This window comes from Ictidomys tridecemlineatus, chromosome 1 (genome assembly GCF_052094955.1).
Source record: "Ictidomys tridecemlineatus isolate mIctTri1 chromosome 1, mIctTri1.hap1, whole genome shotgun sequence".
NCBI lineage: Eukaryota > Metazoa > Chordata > Mammalia > Rodentia > Sciuridae > Ictidomys > Ictidomys tridecemlineatus.
In genome coordinates this window covers 163,622,127-163,647,442 of record NC_135477.1, presented here as the reverse complement: position 1 = coordinate 163,647,442, position 25,316 = coordinate 163,622,127, and the positions used below count along the sequence as shown (strand labels likewise).

The window sequence follows — 25,316 nt, the reverse complement described above, 5'->3', positions numbered from 1 at the left end:
GCCTGCTAGGCTAGGTCTTTACCATCACTGCATCTAGGATGATGGCTGGCACAGTGCTGGCCTCTGGCCGGCTCTCAGCACGTATCTGTCTTATTCCCTGCAGTGTCCTTGCTTTGTGTTCCCTAACACAAGCATATATGAAGTAGGCGACCTAAAAATGCCAACAATAGATGGAGGCTAGCGCTGTGTCAGTCTCACCCCTTTTTTTTTCCGAACGTGGCAGGTGGCCCAAGATCCTCGCTCGCCGGAAGAGGCGGCACCGCAGGCTGACTGCCGGCCTCTCCCAGGCCTCCAGGCCGGAGGGGCGTGGTTTAGCTCGAGCCCAGCCCAGGAGGCGGAGCCTACCCCGCCGTCGGGCCGGGGAAGGGAGGGGTCTAAACCGAGGCCAGCCCAGGGGCGGGGCCTAGCCGATGGCCGGACCCCCGAGGGGTGGGGTCTCCCCGCGCGCACTCCCGGAAGCGAAGCCGAGCCCGCCCTCCAGTCCCGGAGAGGCGTTGCCTTTGTCGCCGCTCCCGCCGCAGCCACCGCCGCCGCCACCTCGGACGCAGTCGCTGCTGATTCAGTCATGCCGGTAAGTGGCCGCGCACCTTCCGCGGTCCTCGGCCTGCGCCTCGGTGCCCCGCCACTTGACCAGATGTTACTTTAAAGGGACTCAATCCGAGACCGGAGCTACTATTGTCCCACTGCTTACCCCTCCCCACTCACCCTTTGGCTTTTGCAACCCTCCAGAAAATAGGATCCGAAGGAAGTTTAGAAGCCAGGCTTCGCGAAGACTCCAGGACTTACCAGCCCAAACCTTCCCTGCATATGTGGGGAAACAGACCCGGAGAGTGGGCAGGGAGCCGGAACGGGGACCTAGTTCCTGCGCCTTCCCCCTGGGGATCCCTTGCTATTGGAGCTGAACCGATAGAGCGGTGGGGTGGCGCTGAGCAAATGGGTGGCTCCGGCTGTTTCCTCCTGGACAGCAGTGTTTTTCAGAGGTTCATGTTTTTCTTCTCTTCCCCTGCCCTTTCCGGCCTACTTCCAGGTCATTAAATGAACAGGGTAACACTAAATGTTTTTTACAAAAAAAAAAAAAAAAAAAAAGCCCAGTAATTTGTTTAAGCTCCTGGCAGGAGTTAGGTAGAACCATGCTTTAAGCCCCTTATCTCAGGTTCCCCTCCTCTCCTGGCCATATCACACCGCCTGGGAAATGCTGGGCAAAAGCTGTCATACCGGCTTGGATCCCAGCTACATTCTTGAGATGCTGGTTGGAGTAATGAAGTGTTTAGCAATTTCCTCCAGGGTGCTTAGTTCATAAGTCTGTGACACAAAGGTACCCAGAGATATCCCACAGTTTTGTCCCGTGTCTTAGCAGCCTATCTTTTGAGAGTTCACAGGTGAGCCTGAGGTTGCTGAGCAAAGTCTTAAACATATCAGGTATCATTTGGTGTTCCCAGTTACCTTGAGACAAATCCTCACAAAATTTACACAAAGTATGGACAAAGAACCTGATAGAATGAGCCTTACCAGTTTGGCAAGTCCTTCTGTGGCCGAGTTAGAGGAGAGCCTTAATCACCCATGAACTGAAAGAGCAGAGGCCCCAGGGTTTTTGTGGAGGCTACCAGTGAGGGAAAGGTGGGTTGAGGAAAACTGTATTTTGTTTCCACTTCTGGGGATTTTGAGCAGATGGTTGGACTGAGGAGGGCACTTGGCACCATATTCCAAGATGAACAACTGAAGGAAGGAGGGTATTAGTCAAGGATGATGTGATACCTGAGAGGGTTCTTAGCAAAAGTTGATAGCACGGGGCTTAGAAAATCTGTGCCCTGGCTTGCCACTGAGTGATCTTAAGCAAGTTGCTTCCTCTTTCTATGCCTTGATTTTTTCATTTGTAAAATAGGGGTTAAACTGACTTCACAACTGGGTTTGGTGGTATACCCCAGTAATCCCAGTGTTTTGGAAGTCTGAGGCAGGAGGGTTGTAAGTTCAAGGCCAGCTTTACTAATTTAACAAGACCCTCAACAACTTAGCAAGATCCGGTCTCAAAATAAAAAAAGGACCAGGGGAACGTAGCTCATGTCTTGAGTTTAATCCTTGGTGCAAAAAAACAAAAAGTAAGTTGTGGAATCCTTTAATGGACTCTCAGAACTGGAAGTCCCCTCCTAGAAAAGGAATCTTTTTCACATATTTAGGACATTTTGTCCTTGAAAACCCTGGTGGTTGGGTATACTAATATTTGAGTGCCCACTATACGCCAGGCATTGTTCTGAATACTTTACATGCATGACCTTGTTTATTCCTCACAATAGTCCCTCAAGGCAGGTACTACTATTATCTCTTCTTAAAGCTCAGGAAACTGAGGTTGAGCTTAGGCCTGGACTGGTCAGTATCCAAAAGTCAGCTCCTAAATGCTGAGACCCATTTTATTTTTATTTTTATTTATTTATTTTAAGAGAGAGAATTTTTTTTAATATTTATTTTTCAGTTTTCGATGGACACACATCTTTATTATATTTTTATGTAGTGCTGAGGTTCGAACCCAGCACCCCGTGCATGCCAGGCAAGCGGGCTACTGCTTGAGCCACATCCCCAGCCCAAGACCCATTTTAAATGGGGGTGAAATCTGCCTATCTACAGTTCTACCCAACTTGTCCTGGACCTAAGTAAGAGTTGTTATGCCGGGCTTGGTGGCACATGCATTTAATCCCAACAACTTGGGAGGCTGAGGAAGAAGGATGGCAAGTTCAAGATCAGCTTGGGCAATTTAGGGAGACCCTATCTTGAAAAAACTAAAAAAAGGGCTGGTGTTGCAGCTTAGTGGTGGAGTACCCTGGGTTTAATTCCACCACACACACACACAAAAAATTACTTTTTCTTGTATATTAGATGTCATTGACTATGCTATTTATTTTATTTGTGTTTTCCAGTTAATACTAACAGTAGTCCAATAAGGTCAGTTTTTCTTGTTTGTTTGGTATTGGGAATTGAACCCAGGCCACTGAAATGCATCCCCAGCCTTTTTTGTGGTGGGTATTGGGGATTGAACTCAGGGGCACTCAACCACTGAGCAACATCACCAGCCCTATTTTGAATTTTATTTAGACAGGGTCTCACCGAGTTGCTTAGCACCTCGCTTTTGCTGAGGCTGGCTTTGAACTTACGATTCTCCTCTCTCAGCCTCCAGAGCCACTGGAATTATAGGCATGTGCCACCATGCCTGGTGATCTCAGACTTTTTTAAAGTCTTTTTTTTTTTTTTTTAATTTTAGAGACAAGGTCTTACTAAACTGGCTTTGAACTTGTGATCCTCTGTCTGCATCAGCCTCCTGAGTCACTGGGATTAGAGACATGTACATGCCACAATGCTTGACTAAATTTACTTATTTTTTATTTTTATTTATTTTTTGGTATCAAGTATTGAACCCAGGGGCACATAACCACTGAGGCACATCCCCAGCCATTTTTTAATTTTGAGACAAAGTCTCACTAAGTAGCTAAGGGCCTAGCTAAATTGCTGAGGCTGGCTTTGAACTTGCAATCCTCCTGCCTCAGCCTCCCAAACTGCTGATATTATAGACATGCACACTGTGCCTAGAGAATTTATTTACTTTTTAAAGGACCTGTTTTGTAAGTGACAAAGCAAAAGCCCCTGAAAAGTTGGAACTGCCCAGAGTCAAGCATCTGTTGGTGTAGTGGGTCCTTGACATTTTCCTATAAAGAATGGATTATTTGCCAGGCGTGGTGATGCACTCCTGTAATCTCAGTGGTTTGGAGGCTGAGTCTGGAGGATCAAGAGTTCAAAGCTAGCCTCAGCAAAAGTGAGGCACTAATTAACTCAGTGAGTCCCTATCTCTAAATAAAAATACAAAACAGGGATGGGGATGTGGCTCAGTGGTCAAGTGCCCCTGAGTTCAATCTCTGGTGCAAAAAAAAAAAAAAAAAAGAATGGATTTCTTTATCCATTAAGCTGTCTTTCTGTTACCCTCAAATTTAGTTTTGCAATTCAAGGGTGGAACAGTAGTGCACTGAATTGTAATGCTTGCTATCCAGAAGCAAGCCAAAAGCCACCTCCTGTGGCTTCTGACCTTTGCTTTTTGACCTTTGAAAGGAAACCTGCTTCCTGTGGTCAGCAGCAGAAAGCTTCAGATATCTGGTGACTTTAGATCATAGGGCAACAGAAAATTGTGCTTTTTAACAATGTGTTCCCATTTTAGAGATTTGAGGTGGATGGCGATGCACTTTGCTTTTCTAGAACCAACACAATTTCCCTGGGTTCATATCCTGACCTCAATGTTTATTTACCCAAGACTGGGCACCTTAGTGAAACCTTGGAAACTTCACTTTCCTCTTGAGTAAAATTATTTGAATAGCTCCCTTTCAGGCTAGAAAGATACTGTATAAAGAATTGACATATAGTAGGCATTCAAGAGGTTTAGCTCTTATGTTAATCTTGGAAATTCTTAAAAGCTTGAGCTCAGTATACAGCTGCAAACCACAGATGATTTTTGATTCTCTTGATTATACTGGATCAAGACTCAGCAAACTTTTTCTTAAAGGGCTAGCTAGTATGTACTTTAGGCTTTACAAACAATATGATCTCTGTTACAATGACTGAACTCTGTTGTTTTAGTGCAAAACTAAACAAACAAGTTTGGCTGTGTTCCACAAAAACTTTTATTTGTAAAATCAAATCACAAGCAGGCTGTGATTTGATGCCTATCCATGTTCTTGAGCATCATTCAGACTGTAATATAGATAGTGACCTGGGTGTCTTATTAAAATGAGGACTTTGATTTAGGATGTCTGGTGTGGGACATAAGAGTCTGCATTTCTGACAAGCTTTCAGATGATGCTGATGCTGTTGGTCTGAGGACCATACTTTAAACATAAGATTTTGGAATATCCATTATAACCTTTCCAGAACTTGTTGTTGAATAGTCGTGAAACAAACTGAAGGAATCAGAATATGTTTAACTAGAAGAAGAGAAAAACTGACCATTTTCTTTAAAGTAGGTTCCATAGCTTTGGCCTCAGTAAGGGGTAGTGGTGTACTGGTCATGAAGGTGAAAGAATCCAGTTCTGGAAAATCAAGCTGCTTAACTCTTGGAGTCAGTATCCTCTGTAGAGCGTGAGGATGATCTAGATGCAAATATGTTTAGAGACTTTTCCATTTTCCTCAGGTGGGGAGTTTTGCCTCCATGTCTATCCCCAGAAGGTTAATAATGGAGAGTCGCACCCCAGATCCACCCAGCCAGTTGAGGCATTACATTGAAGTTGAGAAAATTGAGTTGGCTAATACCCTTTTGGTATAGAAAAGAAAACTGGAGCCATGTGGGGCAGGGATTGCAGGATATATTGCTATATTCAGAATTCCAGTTGAGTTACAAATTGATCATTCCCACAGGTGTGGTGGCCCATGCATGTAATCCTAGTGACTCTGAAGGCTGGGATACAAGGATTGCAAGTTTGAGGCCAGCTTTAGCTACTTAATGTGGCCCTAAACAATTTAGTGAGACCCTGTCTCATAATGAAAAATTAAAAGAGCTGGGGATGTAACTGAGTGGTAAAGCACTCCTAGGTTCAACCCCCAATACCAAAACAAAACAAAACAACCAAAAAACCAAGTTGAGCAAACCTTGTCAGAAAATCTGAAGTCCAAAATACTCCAAAACCCAAAATTTTTGAGTGATAATATGATGCCACAAGTGGAAAATTCCACACCTGAGTTTATGTGATAGGTCACAGTCAAAACACAGTCTAAAAATATTGCATAAGATTATCTTCAGCCTATGTGTACAAGATATAATGACATGTAAATAGATTTTGTGTTTAGACTTGTGTTCATCCCCAAGATATCTCATTATATGAATGCAAATATTCCAGAATCTGAAAAAATCAGAAATCTAAAACACTCGGGTCCCAAGCATTTCAGATACTTGACCTGTAGTAGATTTGAAATATTTTGATTTGCGTCATGAAAAAGGTAAACGTTGGTTTTGTTTATTTGTTTGCTAAGCTGGAGATCCAACCCAGGGCCTTGAGTATGCTATGTAAGTGTTTTACCACTGAGCTACATCCCAACCCTAGACATTGTTTTATTTTGGTGCTGGAGATTGAACCCAGGGGCACTTAACCATTGAGGCACATCCCCAGCCTGTTTTTTATTTTTTTTTCTGAGTCAGGGACTTGCTAAGTTGCTTAGGACCTCACTAAATTGCTGAGGCTGGCTTTAAACTTGAGATCTTCCTGCCTCAGTCTCCTGAGCCACTGGGATTATAGGCACACGCCACCGTGACCAACCTAGATGATGTTTTTTGAAGGGAAAGAGAAGAGAGAAATGGAAGGAATTATTTATAATAATTTAATAATTAACTTTTTTTTTTTTACATAAAGGAACCCAGTACTGGGCTCTAATCTCTAGATTACTAATGGATTAGTTATCTACTGCTCTTTTTTATTTATCCCCAAACACGTTTTGGGTTGTTATGTGGTTTTAAGAGTCAGGAATCTGGGAGCAGCTTAGGTTCAAGTGCAAGGTCTCTCATGAAAGTGCATTGAAGATGTTGTCTGAGGCAGCAGTCATCTGAAGGCTTGAATGGTGCTGAAGAATCTACTTCCAGGATGATGCACTCACTTTGTAGCTAGAGGATTCAGTTTCTCACCTTGTAGACCTCTATTTACTTGAGTGCCCTTATAATGTGACAACTAGCTTTTTCTAGAATGAGCAATCCCAGAAACATCAGGGCAGAAGCTACAGTGTCTTTTTATGACATTGTGATAGGCTCAGAAGTCATTTAATATTGCTTCAGCCATATTCTATTTGACACACAGTCCAACCCAAGATATTGGTTTTTTTTTTTTTTTTTTTTTGAGAGAGAGAATTTTAATATTTATTTTTCAGTTCTCCGTGGACACAACATCTTTGTTGGTATGTGGTGCTGAGGATCGAACCCGGGCCGCATGCATGCCAGGCGAGCGCGCTACCACTTGAGCCACATCCCCAGCCCCCAACCCAAGATATTGTGAAATGAGACTGCTCAAGGGGATAAATACCAGGAGACAGAGAAGATTGAGGCCATTTTGGATGTTAGCTACCATGATTAAAATCCTCTGTTCATCCCATGCACTTACCTGGAGAGAACTGTTATCTGTGTTTGGAAACCAAGCCATAGAGGAGTTAGGTAACTTACTTCTGGCCATAGAACTAGAAGTGTCAAAGCTAGTATCTGAAGCCAGAACTGTCTGATTCCAGATGTTCTCATTTCTAGAGATTTTAAAATAAGTAAGTGTTGGTATAAATAATCCTTATCTGAAAGCAAAGGACCCAGAAGTTGTCCCTCAGCCATGTCAGTCATCCATTTACTCAACAAAATGCATTAAGCACCTGCCCTGGGCCAGGTACTGTTTCAGGTATTGTGATTGCAACAGTGTGAACAAAACCCCTATCTCCTGAGAACCTGCCTTTTGACATTGATCACCACCTATCAGTATCCCCTGGAATGCTCAGTAGACATAACAGATGTCCCAGCCCAGGCCTTCTGATTAGAACCTGTGGTACTTGTAAACTCCCAGTTGATTCAAATACAGAAAACAATTTTCTGTGGCATAAATGGGCCCATTACTGAGTACTGGGGCACATCCATGCCAGAGTTCTTGATGATCTGAAACAAAGTCCACAGCTAATTAATTGAAGGTAGAACTGTGAAAAAAAAATTTTTTTTTAAAAACTAGCTTTCCAGGTGATCCTATTCATGTGTACCAGACCCTGCTAGAGGATTTATGGAGAATATTTCATTTAGTACAACCTGTGACGTGTAGAAACCCTTATTCCACTTTACAGTTGGAGAGACTGGGCCTCAGAAACAGGCTCCTAAGGAGCCCCATACCACCCAGGCCTTGCCCAACCTCTGCACTCTGTTGGGCCCTGAGAAGCCTGCCTGCTGTTACAGAGTGTAGGTCCCTGCAGGGCTTGACTCATTGTCTCCCTTTGTTTCAGAAGCACGAGTTCTCTGTGGACATGACCTGTGGAGGATGCGCTGAAGCTGTCTCCCGAGTCCTCAACAAGCTGGGCGGTGAGTGAGTCGCCGTGAGTTGAGGGTGGGATGGAGGGACACAACTGAGGTCATGTTTGGATGCACACTGATGGAGCAGGAGAGGCTTTAGTTTAAGCTGATGATAACAGTAAAACAAAATATATTGGGTACTTCTCATTTACTGAGTACTTCACTTAATAGCTTCTGTGGATCTCATCATTGAATCCTTTCTACAGCCATTTCCTGTAATTTTTTTGATTGTCTCCATTTGAAGTAGGAGGGAACTGAAGTTCAGAGAAGCTCAGTAACTTGGCTGGAATCAGAGACAGTGTCAGAGCTGGGATTTTGCCCCACAGTCCAGCTCTAGAGCCCCAGGGCATTGCTGGTTAATATGTTGGTGATCTCCATTGTGACAGGTTTTGCTGTATGACACATTTCAGTGTCATTTTCCATTAACACTTTTAAAAGGTAACAAGTTTAGAAATTAATTTTGAACCTGTCATGTATAGAACTCTTAATGAATCTCCTTTGAACATGCTTAGAAAATCATTATTCTCCTTTAGCACCCCACTTCACAGCTGGGGAAACTGAGGTCCAAAGAAGGTTGAGAGCTGGCCCTAAGGTTCAATGAGGCAGTGACCAAGTTGCCATCAGAGTTCTGGTAATCTCGGGCTCAGCCAGTCTTCTAAGATTTTCTTTTTTCATCTTAATTAATTAATTTGTTGAGTTATTTATCTATTTTGCAGTACTAGGAATTGAACCAGGGCTGCTCTACCACTGAGCTGTATCTCCAACCCCCTTCTTCCTTTTTTGAGATAGGATCTCACTATGTTGCCAAAGCTGGCCTTGAGCTTGCAATTCTCTTACCTTAGCCTCTCAGTAGCTGAAATTATAAGTGTATACCACAGTGCCAGGCTAGAATTTTATTTTTTAAAACCATAAATAATGATAATAGTCAGTTTTCCAGTTGCCTCCACGTGGATGTGATCTCATTAGCAGTCCTCTGAGTTGTACTTTCCCTCAGTGGAATGGGGGTGTTGATACCAGTGTCAGGAGGGGAAGTCCAGAGGTCCCAGAGCAAGTTAGTGGCTGGCTTCAAGCTCTGTAACCTGGGATCCTAATCTGAAAAAATCCAAAACAGTGAAAAGAACCTGGCTGGGGATTTGCCACATGACTATTAGCTCTTCTCCCTGGGGCCTGGGTGTCCCTGCTGTATTATGGAACTCGCCCTTTTGTTTAATTTAAATAACAAGTATGTGGCTCAGGGACCATGCCTGTTTTAGGTTGTCCAATACTACATATGGTCCTTACCTGTCATTGGATGGTCTGACCTCAAATCGTCAGCCTCCTGTCTTAGGTTGGTACCATTGTAATTGGATCTTACCCATCTTTGACTACCGGCCCAACATACTCAACCACACTTGGGGATAACGACCATAGTGGTTTTTACACAAACACCATAATCTGCTACAAGCAGAAGGGGAGGATACAAAATGCCACCAAGCCAATTGATTGCTTCAAGTAAGAAGCCCTTGGAAAAATTGTATCACAGATGACACCATCAGCAAAGATACCCTGGTACTGCCACAATTCGTTGCATCAACAGATAGTTCACAATGCATATAAGTGACACATAGTCCAGGTAAATCACAGTCCAGGTAAGTTCAAACTCAATAGATTAATTAAATCACAGTCCAGGTAAGTTCAAAGTTCAATAGATTAATTAAATCACAGTCCAGGTAAGTTCACAGTCCAGGTAATGTCCACACTATGGAAAGACTGTGTAGCTGTTTTAAAAAGAAAAAAAGAAGAATGAGGAACTGGGGGTATAGCTCAGTGGTAGAGTACATACTTAGCATGCTCAAGGCCTTAGGTTTGAATTCCCAGCACCACATTTTTTTGGTACCAGGGATTGAACTTGGGGTGCTCTACCACTGAACCACATCCCCACCCCTATTTTGTATTTTATTTAGAGAGAGGGTCTCACTGAGTTGCCTAGTGCCTCATTGTTGCTGAGGCTGGCTTTGAACTCAAAATCCTCTCACCTCAGCCTCCCGAGCTGCTGGAATTACAGGTGTGTGCCACCATACCAGCCTCCAGCACCATATTTTAAGCAATTAATTAAAGGTCTGGGGATATAACTCAGTTGGTAGAGTGCTTGCCTTGCATGTACAAGGCTCTGGGTTCGATGCCCAGCACATACACACACAAAAAAATGATAAAAAAAATTAGAATGAAGCCAGGTGCAGTGGTGCATGCCTGTAATCCCAGCAGCTCAGGAAGCTGAGGCAAGAGGATCATAAATTTAAAGCCAGCCTTAGCAACTTAGTGATACCCTGTTTCAAAATAAAAATAAGATAAAAAGAGCAAGGCTTGTAATTCAGTGGTAAGGTGCCCCTGGTACTCCCAAAAATGGGAAAAAGGAAAGAAAGAAAGAAGGAATAACTAACTAAATAAAATATCTATATTTACATTTTTTATTTTAAAAAAAGTCTTAAGCCCTTGTCTAGAGCAGGGATTGAAAAGTACAGACTGTGGCTCAAATCTATCCCCCTTCCTGTTTTGCAGTGGAGAATGTTATTAAGTTTTTAAAGTATAGTCAAGTACACAGACAAGAATATGTAAGTCTACATGTGGCCCACAATACCTAAAACATTTATATCTCTGCCCCTGTACAGTAAAGGTTTGCCTGTCCCTGGTCTTGAGTAATAATTCAGGAACCTAAACTCTTTCTTGCTGTAACTGGGAGTGTCTTACTTTCCTCACACTCGTTTCCTCTTCCTGCAGGGGTTGATTTTAACATTGATCTGCCAAACAAGAAGGTTTGCATTGAATCTGAGCACAGCATGGACACTCTGCTGGCAACGCTGAATAAAACGGGAAAGGCTGTTTCCTACCTCGGCCCCAAGTAACACAGGCTGACAGTGTGGAGTGAAGAGGGCAGGTGAGTAAGGTTCCAGCACTTGTTGAACAGACCTGCTCCTCACACTCTGGTCAGGGGTAATACAAGTTGAACATACCTTATTCAAAATGACTGGTATCAGAATTGTTTCAAAATTCAAAGTTTCCCGGTTTTAGAATCTTTGCATAGGCTTTATTTTAGTATTTCTAATCAGAAAAATCTGGATCCGAAACCTTTTTGAGAATCATGTTGGCACTCAAAAAATTTCCTATTCTGGAGCATTTTGGAACTCAGATTTTCAGATTAGGAATGCTCAACCTATACCTTGGCCTTAGACATTGCACGGGGCAGGAAAGCGCCCTGGTTTATTTTTAACCCATTGTCTACTTTCTTTGGAGTGGTTCCATATATTTCGTTTTTGTCTAATACAATTTACAAGTTTTGGGGATTCCCCACAGCCCCTTATGAATAGGCAGATTTCTTTATTAGCACCCTTTTAGGATTTAAGGAGTATATTTCATGGTCAGCAGGGTTCAAGTTTGGAGTGCATGACCCTGAGTCTTTTGCTTTGATAAAATGGCTGTCCCTTCAGAGTTGCCACCTGTGCTAACCTGGGCATTGTGCTCCTGAGTGCACTCACCTACTGAATTAATTCAGACTGTGCCTTTCTCTGCTGTCAGCTTCCTGAGCATGACCTTTGCCCAGACTGGTGCAAAAAGAGTAGCTCATCTAAGCTAGATCTTCCCTTTGGTTTTACATAACTCAGGGAGGCAGTAAGTGGCACTGTTGCAGCTCTCTTCACTCTGAAACCAGGGCAGCCTTTGCTCATCAATCTAACATTCCTTCCCATTGTGCCCAGCCAGTCTTAGCAGAGTACTCCTGGCTGTTACTGACCATGTAGTGCATTTGATATATGAATAATAATGGCTCCCTGATATGGTTCAGTATCCTCAATGTAATTGAGAAAAATGAGCCCTGGAGAAGGAAGTTACTCAACCAGAGCCTTGCAGATGAGTGACAAAGACAGAAAAGTCCAGTATCCTGAATCATAGTTCTATAATGACTGTTATGGTAACATTAACCCTCCAAATAGGTCCAGGGAGAGCTTCCCAGGCAGAGACCAGCTACTATCAACTGGCAATTTGTGAGGGCCCCCTGTGAGTGTAGTCTACTTCCTTCCTAAAGGTGAACATTTGGAACCTGAGGCATGTTCCATTTATATAGTGACCTCACACGCAAGTCAAGAGATTTCAGATGCATCCATTTTCCTTATGTCGTTTCTGTCATACAACCCATGTTCCGGAATGAGTACAGGATGAATAGTCAGGAGTCTGACATTCAAATTCCAGCTCTGCCCTCATATTTAACACTGACTTTGGGAACTTTTTTTTTTTCCCCCAGTACTAGGGATTGAACCCAGGGGTGCTTTATCAGTGAGCTACATACTCAATCCTTTGTATTTTATGTTTTGAGAAAGGGTCTTGTTAAGTTGCTGAGGCTGGCTTTGAGCTTATAATCTTCCTGCCTCCTCAGCTTCCTATGTAGCTGGGATTGCAAGCATGCACCACCACGCCTGGCTGACTTTTTGAACTTTGTATATACTTGACATTGGGTACTACTATCTGTAAAATGGGGCTAAAGCCTCCACCCTGCTTTTCTGCCTTGCAGGTTACTGTGCAATCCCTCTATGAAGGACTTCTATATAGGAGTAAAACACTAGCAGTTTCCCCATTCTGAGAAACACTGTTCTCACAGTTCCTTTATCTCTAGGCGCTTGTGGGGAGAATGAAAGGGGTGTTCAGGACTCTTCCATGTCTCCCAAAAGCCCTGAATCATATTGGGCCTCCAAGTAAGATTGTATTTGCTGTATGTGCTCTGTGACATGAAGAAATGGAGGAAAGGTTGGGGGAATCCTCTTTCTCTTTCTGAGCTGTCTGTATACATGGGGAAGCCCAACACAGACACCTTGGATTGAAAACCTGGCATGGGCATGCAAGCATTTTTGACTAAAAAAGTAGTGCCTGCTATTTATAAATCATGTGTAGATTAATGTGAGTTTTTCTCATAGTAGCTTTTTTTTATTGAAGTAAAATTGACATGATATATAATTAACCATTTTAAAGTGTGCCATTCAGTGCATTTTTTTTCTCCTTTTACAATCTACAACCATTTCCTCTATCTAGTTTCAAAACTTTTTATTATCCTAGAAGAACACCCTAGGAATTACACAGTATGTGACCTTTTGGGGGTCTGGTGTCTATCAACTTGGTGTAATATTTTGAAGATTCATCCAAGTTGTATCTGTACTTCATTATTTTCTTGCCGAATAATTCTCAATTTTTATTTATTTTAGCTTCTTGTTGTTATAGGAGGCTTCCAACATTTATAAGTAGTGTTAAAAAAAGTGAATCCCAAGTACCCATCACCCAGGTCCAACAGTTATCAGATCTCTGCCATCGCTGTTTTATCTGTGCTCCCACCTATTATTTCAAAGTGAATTCTAATCATCACATAATTTTATCTCTATATAGCTCAGTAACCATGTGTAGTATGGAAAAGCTTCCAAAGATTCAGATGTACAGCCAGGCGCATTGGCGCACTACTGTAATCCCCCAGCGGCTTGGGAGGTTGAGGCAGGAGGATAGTGACGTTCAAAGCCAACCTCAGCAAAAGCGAGGTACTAAGCAACTCAGTGAGACACTGTTAATACAAAACAGGGCTGGGGATGTGGCTCAGTGGTTGAGTGCCCCTGAGTTCAATCCCCAGAACCTACCCCCCGCCACCCGCCCCAGAAAGATTCAGATGCACAATATTCAGTAAGAATCACTGAACAGACAGGCTTTACCTGATACACACAAGGGACGTCTATCTTTGACATCAGTTTTAAGAGTCTCTCCAGTGATTGATTTGAGGCCAGATTTGGTAACCACAGAGATAGAATGTTCATTGGTTACAAAGTCACCTAGATTGTCTGGTTCTTGGTAGATAATTTGCTTGTGCTTCTGTTTTATTGCCTTTCTATCATAAACCAAAACAGGACAGGAAACTGGGGATCTCAGCAGCCTTGATAGTTCCCCAGAAGAGAGTCAGCAAGGTTAGTGAGTTCTGGCCAACCCAGGTATAACGGACTTGGTGGGTCCAGTGTGCAGGGCTGGATATGGGAATTCTAGATGTGCTCTGCAGCCTAGTTTCCCACCTCACCCCCAAATGCTACCTCTTAGTGCAACTTTTACTGCTTTTGCAATGTTGCTATGTCCACAGTAGATGGCACCTTTGTTCCACCTAACTTTCAGCTCTCCTAGGACGCTGATGTGGCTTCTACATGGACCTGGGATTTGGCAGTCCTGCTCACTGAAGGAGTTCCTGCAGAGACCCTCACTTGCCCTGCTTCTTCCTGCCTTCCCTGCAATAAAGTCATGCTGCTTTTGTTGGAGAAGTTGTCTCTTGCATTGTCTTGATGTTCTTTCTCATGTGCAGTCGTTGGTAGGCTTACTTACATGAAGTGTCTAGAGCTTCCTACTAGGAGTCTGGGACCCTGTGGATTCTGATTCTTTGCCATGTGATCTTTAGCAAGTCACTTCCTTTCTCTGGACCTCATTTGTTCCTCATTTGTAGAGGAACTAGGGGCTGGGGCTGTAGCTCAGTGGTAGAGCATTTACCTAGCATGTGTGAGGCACTGGGTTCGATCCTCAGCACCACATTAAAGTAAATAAATAAGTAAATGAAATAAAAGTATTGTGTCCATCTACAACTGAAAAAAAAATTTAAAAGATGTTGTACCAAATCAGTGATTTTCTTTCCTTTTTCTTTCTTTCTTTTTTAAAAATACTTTCTTAAATTCCATATTTTGAAAAACTAGTGGACCAAGTAAGTTGCAATTAAGAGATATCAAATGTTAAGGAGTCGGGATAATGGGAAGAGACTGTGGAAACAGGTTGCCTGGGGCAGAGCCCAAGTTTCGGTACCTCCCTGAGGTACTGGGCCATTTAACCTCAGTGTCTGCAGGTATAAAATGTGATAATAGCATCTGTAGCAAATGATGGTTGTGGGGATTAAATGTGTTTTAGCCAGTTAGAAAACACTAAAAAAAAAAAAATTCTCTATTCACTAGTTTTGCATATTTCATTAATCCAAGATCTACAGAAATGACAGAATTCCAGATGTTAAAGTGAGATTGCAATAAATCACTGAGTTGATCTTCAAGCAGGAGATGGAAACTTTATTCACAGGCCGGTGGTCTGGATTCACTAGTTGGCAGGCCAAGGGGTAGGCTGTAAGTCTACATCCTTCGACCTCCTCCTGGAGTTTGAATATACCTTTTGTAATCCAAAACCATATTAATTATAAGCGGGTGTTGCTACAATTCAAAACCATAAACAAACAGTCATCAGATCTAAAATCTAAGCAGAAACCCTAATTGAGTACAAGTTACAGAATGGTTACTAATGTCTAGACAATCAATCTCTGACAGGGTACATAGTCCAAGAAAAATGGAACCCAAAGAGAACACTTTTACATTGTATAAGAATTGCCATTTTGTGTTGCCAAACATACTATGCTAAGCAACTGTTGATGGGTACAGAGGCGGGGCTTTCCATGGGAGAAGCATTTCTTTCATCACCTGGAGTCTGTCATTGCCATATAGCCCCAGAGTTACTACCTTGCAGAGTTCTTGGTTTTTTTTCATTCTTTCTTTTTGACCCTGAGGATTGAACCCGGGAACACTTTACCACTGAGCTATATCCCCAGTCCTTTTTAAATTTCATACAAGGTCTTACTCACTTGCTGATGAGTTACTTGTGATCCTCCTGCCTTACCCTCCCAAGGTGCTGGGATTATAAGAGTATTTGAACCAGCAGATTTCATACTTTTTCTTCTTACATATAAAAATTATTGAGAAATTCACAGAGCTTTTGTTTATATGAAGAATGTCATATTAGAAATTGAAACAGGAATTTTTAAAACAAAGCACACATCCTGGTAGCCATCAGAATTAGATGAGGTCTAGGTCAATAAATGTGAGACGCTGGAAAAATGAAGTTGTAAAAGAAAAAAGCATCTCACAAAAATAGTAGGTTTTTACCTATCAAATTTTTACTTGGTATATTTTCTGAAAGGGTCTTGGAGACCACACATGGAAAATCATTGCTTTAACCATTTAGTGGGCACATACTGGGAACCCAGTGCTGCTGGACCTGGGATAAGACTCAACTTCACATTGGCCAGCTGTGACTAGTCACCCAATCTCTCCCAGAGGCAGTGTCTTCATTGCACAGTACCTACTACCTGTACTTCAGGGAACTTGGTAGGCAGAAATAAGACCTCATTTTCACTCTTGAATTGATATGCTTGCACAATTTGGGGCGTGTTATGTAAGTGTTAAACAAGTCTCAGACCCATTTCTGCCTTTGTGGTCCCTTGGGGGCACAGGGACTTCACAGCTCTCATGGTGTCTAGGTTTCTTGGCCACCAGATGGCAGTGTTCTTTGAATTTGATTGTCCACCAAGAAGTTTCTGTGGGCCGTGGGAGGACAAACTTGAGGAATTTTTTTTTGCATTTTGTTTCCCCAGGAGACCTGGTTCAGGCTGGCTGGCCCACTGGGGACACTCAAGGCCTGAAACACTGGTGCCTCTTGCACTGTCTTCCAGAGGATCATTTTTCCCCCCCCACTCAGCAGCCAGCCTAGCTGGAATCCAAGTGTCCCTTAGTTCTGCTGTTCAAGGCTTCAGAGGGGTTGGGGAAGTGCCTTCATCTGCCAGTAGCTCAGCAGCCATCCATGGAACCAATGAGAGCCCAGCAGAGCCCAGGATTCTGCAGGGGAGGGGGGCAGGGAACAGATGTGTCTGCAGATCTCTCACATCTTCCAGCCCTGGCCAGGCCCACTCCTCCAGGCTTCCCCACTCCTCCCTGCAGCCAGTCTCCCCAGGTGTCTTGCATTACTTGTGCTGCCCCCTGTAAATGGAATGATCTCCCCCAGCTTCCCTGCCACCTCCCACTTTCCTCCCAACCTGCCCACCCCACATCCACAAATTCCTTTCCCTCTCCTACACAGCACAGCCTCCGGAAACCCTCTGCACAACTGGAAGTCATTTATGTATCCTCTTGGCCCTCAGCTTGAGTGTTGTGGCAAAGCTTTGTGTCCACGTGTCTTCCTGTCCTCAAGGATCTGGCCGAGCATTCACTCCCTCTACACACAGAACAGGCACTGGGGTATTGATTTGATGCATGTGTAATGGCTCTGTTGGGGCCATTATTTGATGTGTCATGCCCTTGGATCTCATTCCAACCTCAGCTGGTCAAAACAAGACAGTAGAGTAGGACAGTCCCAGATACCTGGTAGGTGCTCAGTAGGTGTCTGTTAATTGTAAGAACAGCAGCTGAGGCTGTAACCATCCAGTCCATTGTTCCTGTGTCTGATGGAATGTCTTTGTTGACCTACCTATCCACCATGAGGCCAAAGCCTTGTTCAATATCAGTATCACTCTACTGAAGAGAAGCCACTCTGCCCCTGAGGTGCTGAAGTAGAGCCCTGGGGCTGGAATGTTCCCTTCTCCATGGCAGCGTGATCCCCAGAGAAGCTCTGACTGGCCCAGCTCCCTCTTGGTGACACAAGCAAGCCTGACTTGGAAGATGTTATTTTTGGTACTGGAGATTGCTCAATCACTGAGCCACATCCTCAGCCCTTTTTAATATTTTATTTAGAGACAGGGTCTCACTGAATTGCTAAGTAGCCTCACTAAATGGCTGAAACTGGCTTTGAATTTGTATTTCACTTGCCTTAGCTTCCTGAGCTGCTGGGATTATAGGTGTGTGACACCATGCTGGGTTTCAAGAGTTTTTTGTTCATGTTGTTTATACTGGGAATTGAACCCAGTGGTGTTTTACTGCTGAGCTGCATCCCCAGTCACTTTTATCTTTTTTATTTTGAGACAGGGTCTCCATAAATTGCTGAGGCTGGCTTCCAATTTATAATCCTCCTGAGTCAGCCTCCCAAATTGCTGGGGTTACAAGCATGTGCCACCAAACTTGACTTTTCAGTGATTTTTGTTTTGTTTTGTTTTACAACAGCTTTTTTGAGGTGTAAATTCATTGGAACACTGGAAATATTTAAAGTATGCAATTTTAAGATATAATGCTTATCTTACAATTGCAAAACCTTCACCATAATCAAGATAGAGTAAATAAACTGAGTGTGGTGTTGCATGCCTTTAATCCCAGTGGCTTGGGAAGCTGAGGCTGGAGGATGGCAAGTTCAAGGCCAGCCTCAGAAAGTTAAGGAGGACTTATGCAATTTAGCAGGATCCTGTCTCAAAATAAATAGAAAGGGTTAGGGATGTGGCTCAGTGATTAAGTGGCCCCCTGGGTTCAATCTCTAGTACAACAACAACAACAACAAAAAGATAGAGTAATGACCTATATTCACCTCAAAATTTTTCCCCATGTCTCCTAGCAAGTCTTCCTCCACTTTTCTCCAATCCCAAGTAACCACCGACCTGCTTTCTTTTTACTAGAGCTTAATAGTTATACATAGTATTTGGATTCACCCCAACAAACTCATACATGCATGGAAATCAATTTAAGCTTACAATCCCCCTTTTTCCTTCTGCCCCCATTCTCCTTCCTCTACTAGATATTCCTTTTCTGGTCTATTAATTCATATTTGATTGGCTCTATTTTATTATTTACTGGTTCTTTTTAGTTGCACATGATGATAGAATCTATTTTGGTATAATTATACAAGCATGGAATATATCTTATTCTAGTTAGGACCCCATTCTTGCCGATGTATGTGATAGTGGGATTCACTGTAAAGTTTTCATATATGTACATAGGAAAATTATGTCAGATTCATTCCACTACATTTCCTTTTCCTATCTCCCCTCCTCTCTTCTCTTTATTCCCTATTGTCTAATCTATTGAACTTATATTCTCCCCTATCTGATTGTGGGTTATCATCCATATATCAGAGAGAACATTTAACCTTTGGCTTTTGGGGACTGGCTTATTTCACTTAGCATGATAATCTCCAGATCCATTAATTTATCAATGAATATCATAAAGTTATTCTTCTTTATGGATAAGTAATATTTCATTGTGTATATATATTTATACCACAATTTATTTGTCTATTTATCTGTTGAAGGGCACCTTGGTTGGTTCCATGGCTTGGCTATTATGAATTGAGCTATTATAAACATTGATATGGCCGTGTCACTATAGTATGCTGATTTTAAATCCTTTGGGTATATACCAAGGAGTGGGATAACTGGGTCAAATGGTAGTTCCATTCCTAGTTTTTGAGGAATCTCCCATACTGCTTTCCATAATGGTTGTACCAATTTGCAGTCTCACCAGCAATGTATGAAAATACCCTTTCCCCCACATCTTCACCAACATTTATTGTTACTTGTATTCTTGATGATTGCCATTCTGATAGGAGTGATAAAATCTTAGTGTAGTTTAATTTGCATTTCTCTAATTGCTAGAGATATTGAACATTTTTTTCATATATTTGTTGATCATCCATATTTCTTCTGTGAAGTGTCTGTTCAGTTCCTTTGCCCATTTATTGATTTGTTTTCTGGTGTTGATTAGTTTTTTATAGAATCTTTTCCTTCCCTCCCATGGACCCGCTTTCTATCACTGCTGATTAGTTCATATTTTCAAAAGTTTTCTGTAAATGCAATCACAGTATGTTCTCATTTTTGTCCAGCTAATTTTCATTCAGCATAATTAATTTTCTTTGTTGTTATTGTTTAGATACTGGGGATTGAATTCAGGGGCGTTCTACCACTAAGCTACATCCCCAGCACTTTTTTTTTTTTTTTAATTTTGAGACAGAGTCTCACTACATTGCTTAGGGCCTTGCTGAGTTGCTGAGGCTGGCCTCAATCTTGAGATCCTTCTCCCCCCAGCCTCCTGATTAGCTAGGATCATAGGTGTGCACCACTGTACCCAGCTTAGCATGTTAAATTTTGAGATTTATCTACATTGTTGTGAATATCAGTAGTTCTTTTCTGTTCATCACTCAATGGTAACTATTGCATTGTCTGAATATACCACAAGGTGTTAGTCATCCCTGTGGAGGGACCTTTGAGTTTCTTCCAGTTTTTTAAACTGCTCTGTTGTTAACAACGTTTCCCCAGGGTCCTACAATGCACAAGGGAGAATCTTGGGAGGCTAGATTCTTCTAACCCAACGTACCCAAACACCAGCCAAGGCAGCTCAACACAGGTTGATGTACTGGGCTTCCCTGCAGCCACATACTGGACTTCAACACACCTGGATTCAAATTTCTCCCCTGCCACTTGATTGCTGTGACCTTGGGAAAGTTACCGTTTCTTTTTTTCTCAGTTTTCTCATTTATATCATAGAAATTACACTAGTACCAACTGTGATAATCTCAGAAATAAATGAAATCATCATAGCTGCGCATGATGGTGCCCACTTGTAATCCCAGTGATTTGAGAGGCCGAGGCAGAAGGATCTAAAGTTTGAGGCCAGTGTCAGCAATTTAGCAATGTCCTGTCTCAAAATAAAATTTTGAAAAAAAGGACTGCAGGTGTGGCTCAGTGGTGGGGTGCTTGCCAAGCATGTGTGAAGCCCTTGGTTCAATCCTGGGGGGGGGGTGCAGAATCACCAATTGCTTAATTCTTTGTAACATTAATACCACAAATAAAGCTTTTGTATCAACAGAAAGTCTCATAATGATGCCTTTTGAAGTTTGATAACTCAAGGTTGCAAAACTTCAGATCCAGATCCTTTCCACGCCAGGAGACTATAAAAAGTACAAACGGAACATGGAGGATTGTGCTGTGTGGGAGGTGAGCAGCAGATCTTGTTTGGGTCACCACCCTCTCCGAGGCATTCTCCTTTAATTAGTGCCAGTCTCTTACAAAGCCCAAGTCTATAATTTCTTGGGAGTGTCCATCAAGGCCACTTTTAGATTTCCATGTTTTAGGAGTTTAAGTGGACAAAGACAAGCTTCCTAATCTGCTTCCTAAGAGAGAGCAAGTCTTCCTGCTCCTGCACATCTCATGACCACTGACCAAAGCCCTGGAATAAACTATCAGAGCCTCTGGAAACAAGAGACCCCTGCCTCTGGCCTGCTTATCCTGCACCCTAATCCTTCTGGAACTATGGATCTCCAGGTGCCTAGAAGCAGGCTGAATCTTGGATGAGAACTGGCTGGCTGTTTATTAGTGGTGCGAACTCAGGTGCATTGCTTAACTGTCCAGAGCCTCAGTTTTCTCATCTGTAAAGTGGGAAATAAAAGCAATATATATATATATTTTTTGCACGGGGAGGGGTGTGATGCTGAGAATGTGTTCTACCACTGAGCTATGTCCCAACCCCAACAACACCGTCTCAGAGTGAAGCGGATGACCTCTGCAGGTGGAAGGCACCCAGCGTGGCTATTGTTATTATCACTATTATCACTGCAGGATCTTAGGAACAGGAAGATCTAACTGGTCCCCTGTTCCTGTGAAGGGTGGTCCCCAAGCCTTGGCCCACACACTGCCCTGAGAAGCAGCACTGTGAGCAACTTGCCCTGCTCCGGACAGCTCTGCCTGGGGGAAGTTCTGATGTGGAGCCCCCCCCCCCTTGATCCTTGGCTTTTCTCATGCCTGGTACTGGTTTGTCCTGACATCAGTCTACCCTCCCATATGGAGGTCCCTCAAGGCAGAGAAGTCTCTTTCCCATCTTGCTACTCTATCCCTGTCCTACCCCACAAGGAATATCCCACTTTAGAAAGTTCTGGATTAACAGAAGCACCTGGTCCCTAGCCTCTTTTCCCATGTCTTTTTGATAAAAGAAGCAGAGAAAACATGGGAGAGGCCAAGCAGTCCTGGCCCCCAGGATCCTAAACCCGCTCACATGTTCTTAAGCAGCAGGGAGAGAGCCGACTGAACTGCAACAGGCCGCGTTTGTCGAAAGGAGGGGTCCTGGGTGGGTTACTCCATCTGTCCCCACCTGGGAATGTGGCTCCTGATGGCACCCATCACATAGGTAATGGCGTTCAGCACCCAGTGTGGGAGGTCAAGGCTGGCTTCTGGAGTTCACACTGTTGAGAACAAGTCCCTGAATCTTACCACGTGGGAAAGGGACTGAGCCTGCTGAGCAGGGCTGTTCCCCCGACAGGCCTGGGTCTTCTCTCTCCTCAATCAGGGCCCAATTTGGAAACAGCCCTCATCGAGACAGCGGTTTGTGGGTACACAGCTCATTTTTTACCAAAACAGAAGCTGTGGTTTCCCGTATGTTCCTAGTAATTAGAGAGGCCAGGAAGGCCATTGAGATGGCAAGGAGAAGTCAGAAGGGCGACCTGGAGTCTCTTAAATCTGCCCCCCATCCCCGGGCTGACACTCTCCCAACACAATCTGCCTCCCCCTCCAGAGACATCAAGTGCCTTAGGGATTCTAGACTGTTAGAACTGGGCAGGACTAAGCTGACACCACCCGCTTTCCCACCATTGTCGTCCTTCTGTCCCAGGATCCCATCCAGGGTTCCATGTTTCATTTAGTCCTGATGGTGGCAAGCTGGCTGCTCCTCTGGGGCTGAGAGTCACTCTTGGGCATCCAGCCTCAGCCCCTTCCTCTAGCCTCTCCAACCTGTAAGTACTTCATGAAGTTTCTGAGCTCAAGTGACACCCATGGCCTGCAACTGAACTCAAATGGATAGGAACTATTTAGATTGTTTCCAGAATTTATTAAAACATACTGTGTGTTCAGGTTTTCCCTAGTTCCTAGGGTAGTGTCCTACAAGTGGAACCATTGGAAGATCCTCATTGTACATATATAACAAAGCAACAGAGAAGTGAAGGCACTTAGCTGAGTTCACATAGGAAGTGGGGACAGCTGGTGGTTCTCTTTCCATTAATCCATGCTGGTCTCTCAGGCTCACTAAATCTCCGCAGGTGAAAAGGGTCCACTCACATTCACCCAAATAATTAACGACAAAGACTGCTAATTGCCTATTCAAAAGTCTTTTATTTATTTATTTATTTATTTATTTATTTATTTATTTATTTATTTATTTATTTATTTATTTAAGCAGGGATTGAACCCAGGGGGTGCTCATTCACTGAGCCACATCCTCACCCCCTTTTTATATTTTATTTAGAGACAGGACCTATCTGAGTTGTTAAGGCCCTCACTAAGTTGCTGAGTCTGGCTTTGAACTTGCAATCTTCCTGCCTCAGCTTCCCAAACTGCTAGGATGACAGGCATTTGCCACTATGCTCAACTATCTTTTATTTATTTTAATGAGCAAAGGCTAAATGAGAACATCTGGGGTTATACATGAAGGACGGCATACATAAATAGAAGAATTCCAAGAGTCAGGATAGGGGCTAGGGCACAGCTGGGTGGTAGATCTCTTTCCTAACAAGTGCAAGGCTCTGGGCTCACGTACCTCTTGTTTCTGCGGTTGTGTTGCCTGTGTGAATTCTGCTTTTTTTTTCCCTGAGCACCTAGGCAATCCACATTGCTCCCTGAAGTCATCGCATACCTTATATACAAAATAGCATAGGTACAAAACAGAAAATCACCGCGGCTCTCACTGCACTGAGAGACCACTGCTGCTGCTGCCACCTCAAAAATCCTTCCTGCTTTTTTCCTAAGTCATAGAATCCAGTTTCTAAAGGGTACAACCCCAAACGAAGACTACATTTCCCAGGTTCCTTTGCTCCTAAGTGAGGCGTATGAATAAGTTCTGAATAATGAGATGGGAGGACATTTTGCAATGGCTCTTGGAAGTGAGTTGATGCAGTTAGAAATTCTTCCCACTTTGCTCCCCCTGCTGCCTGAAGTAAAAGATGTAATGGTGGAACTGCAGCAGCCATCACTTGAAGGTGGAAGCCATGGGTTGAAGACAGTGCCTGGGTCTCTGAAGATAACAGATCCTATCTATGTAACTAGACTGTGAACCTCCAGACTGTGTTTCCATGTGGCATGGAATGACTTTTTGTGGTTGTTACTTTGGGCTTGCTGGTGTGCATGAACTTCATGTTAATGGATACACAAGCCTTTGTTTCCCTGGTGGTTTTTCACCCACCTACCATACCATACTCTTGCCTTCATTTGCCCAGAGCCTTCAAGGTACCAAAGGCCTAAAGCCAGTTGCCTTTTCAAGGTCCTATTTTATTATGGAACCTCCTCCTCCTCCTCTCCCCTCCCATTCCCCCCAGGGGAGCTCTACCACTGTGCTATATTCCCAGTCCTTTTTATTTATTTTTTTTTATTTGGAGAAAAAAAAATTTAAAAAATGATTTTAGCAACATTACTGCTTATTGTTTTGCTATTTTTTATTACTTTTAGTTTATAAACAGTAAGATTTACTTGACTTATGATTTTGGAGGCTGGCAAGTCTATGGCAGTGGCACATGAGACAGAAGAGGAAAATAGGGCCAAACTCATCCTTTTTATCAGACATTCATTTTTTTTTTTTTAACAAGTGATGATTCTTTTTTTTTTTTTAAGAGAGAGTGAGAGAGGAGAGAGAGTGAGAGAGAATTTTTAATATTTATTTTTAGTTCTCGGCAGACACAACATCTTTTTTGGTATGTGGTGCTGAGGTTCGAACCCGGGCCGCACGCACGCCAGGCGAGCGCGCTACCGCTTGAGCCACATCCCCAGCCCAGACATTCATTATTTTTAAATTGGAAAATGTATATATGAAAGCCAGGTGCAATGACATATGCCCATAATCCCAGCAGCTCAGGAGGCTGAGGCAGGAGGATCACCAGTTCAGGGCCAGCCTGGACAACTTGGCAAGACCCTGTCTCAAAATAAAAAGTTAAGGGCTGGGGGGATGTGGCTCAAGTGGTATGCGTGAGACACTGGGTTTGATCCTCGGCACCACATAAAAGTAAAATAAAGATATTGTGTCCACCTAAAACTAAAAAAAAAAAAAAATATTAAAAAGAAAATAAAAAATTAAAAGGGCTAGGGATGTAACTCAGTGGTAAAGCACCCCTGTGATCAATTCCTAGGACTGAAAAAAAAAGTTATCTATGCACAATTGTTAAAAAAAAATTCCAAACATATCCTTAAAATTTGATGAAAATCAGCCTACTCATTTTCTTATGACGGCATACATAAATAGATAAGAAGGCACAAACTTCATTTTATTATATGAATAAATCCATGATTGCTCCCCTTTAGGGAAAGGGGTGGGTGGAGATCTTTTCATTATAACTGGAGATAATTTCTTGTTTCTTAGCAGCCCATATGCTTTTATCCTTTTATTTATAGAACAAATACTGTCTCTATTTCATTTGTGAACATACTGGCTTATTCACATAGGCTAAACTTAACAACCATCTTTCTATTCTTTCTAAAATAACATTTTGATTTCTACTAAGTATAGGGCAACCAATTCATCCCTTTACCTGGGATTTC

The 25,316-nt window shown here is 42.9% G+C and overlaps 1 protein-coding gene across 5 annotated transcripts in view; it reads left to right on the top strand.

Moving 5' to 3' along the window:
* The first annotated feature begins 411 nt into the window (after positions 1 to 411).
* The window catches only part of Atox1 (antioxidant 1 copper chaperone), a 45,479-nt gene continuing 20,574 nt past the window's right edge, over positions 412 to 25,316 (top strand). Inside the window, exons 1-4 of one of the 5 annotated variants that reach the window (XM_013358667.4) lie at positions 412 to 571; positions 7,978 to 8,053; positions 10,802 to 10,958; positions 20,064 to 21,206. In XM_013358667.4, coding sequence (XP_013214121.1) covers positions 566 to 571; positions 7,978 to 8,053; positions 10,802 to 10,926 — 207 coding nt within the window. In that variant the 5' untranslated portion in view covers positions 412 to 565 and the 3' untranslated portion in view covers positions 10,927 to 10,958; positions 20,064 to 21,206. Of the gene's footprint in view, positions 572 to 7,977; positions 8,054 to 10,801; positions 10,959 to 14,209; positions 14,353 to 20,063; positions 21,207 to 25,316 lie in introns of those variants that run through there. The other 4 variants (XM_005325476.5, XM_005325477.5, XM_040272668.2 and 1 more) reach the window with 4 other exon arrangements.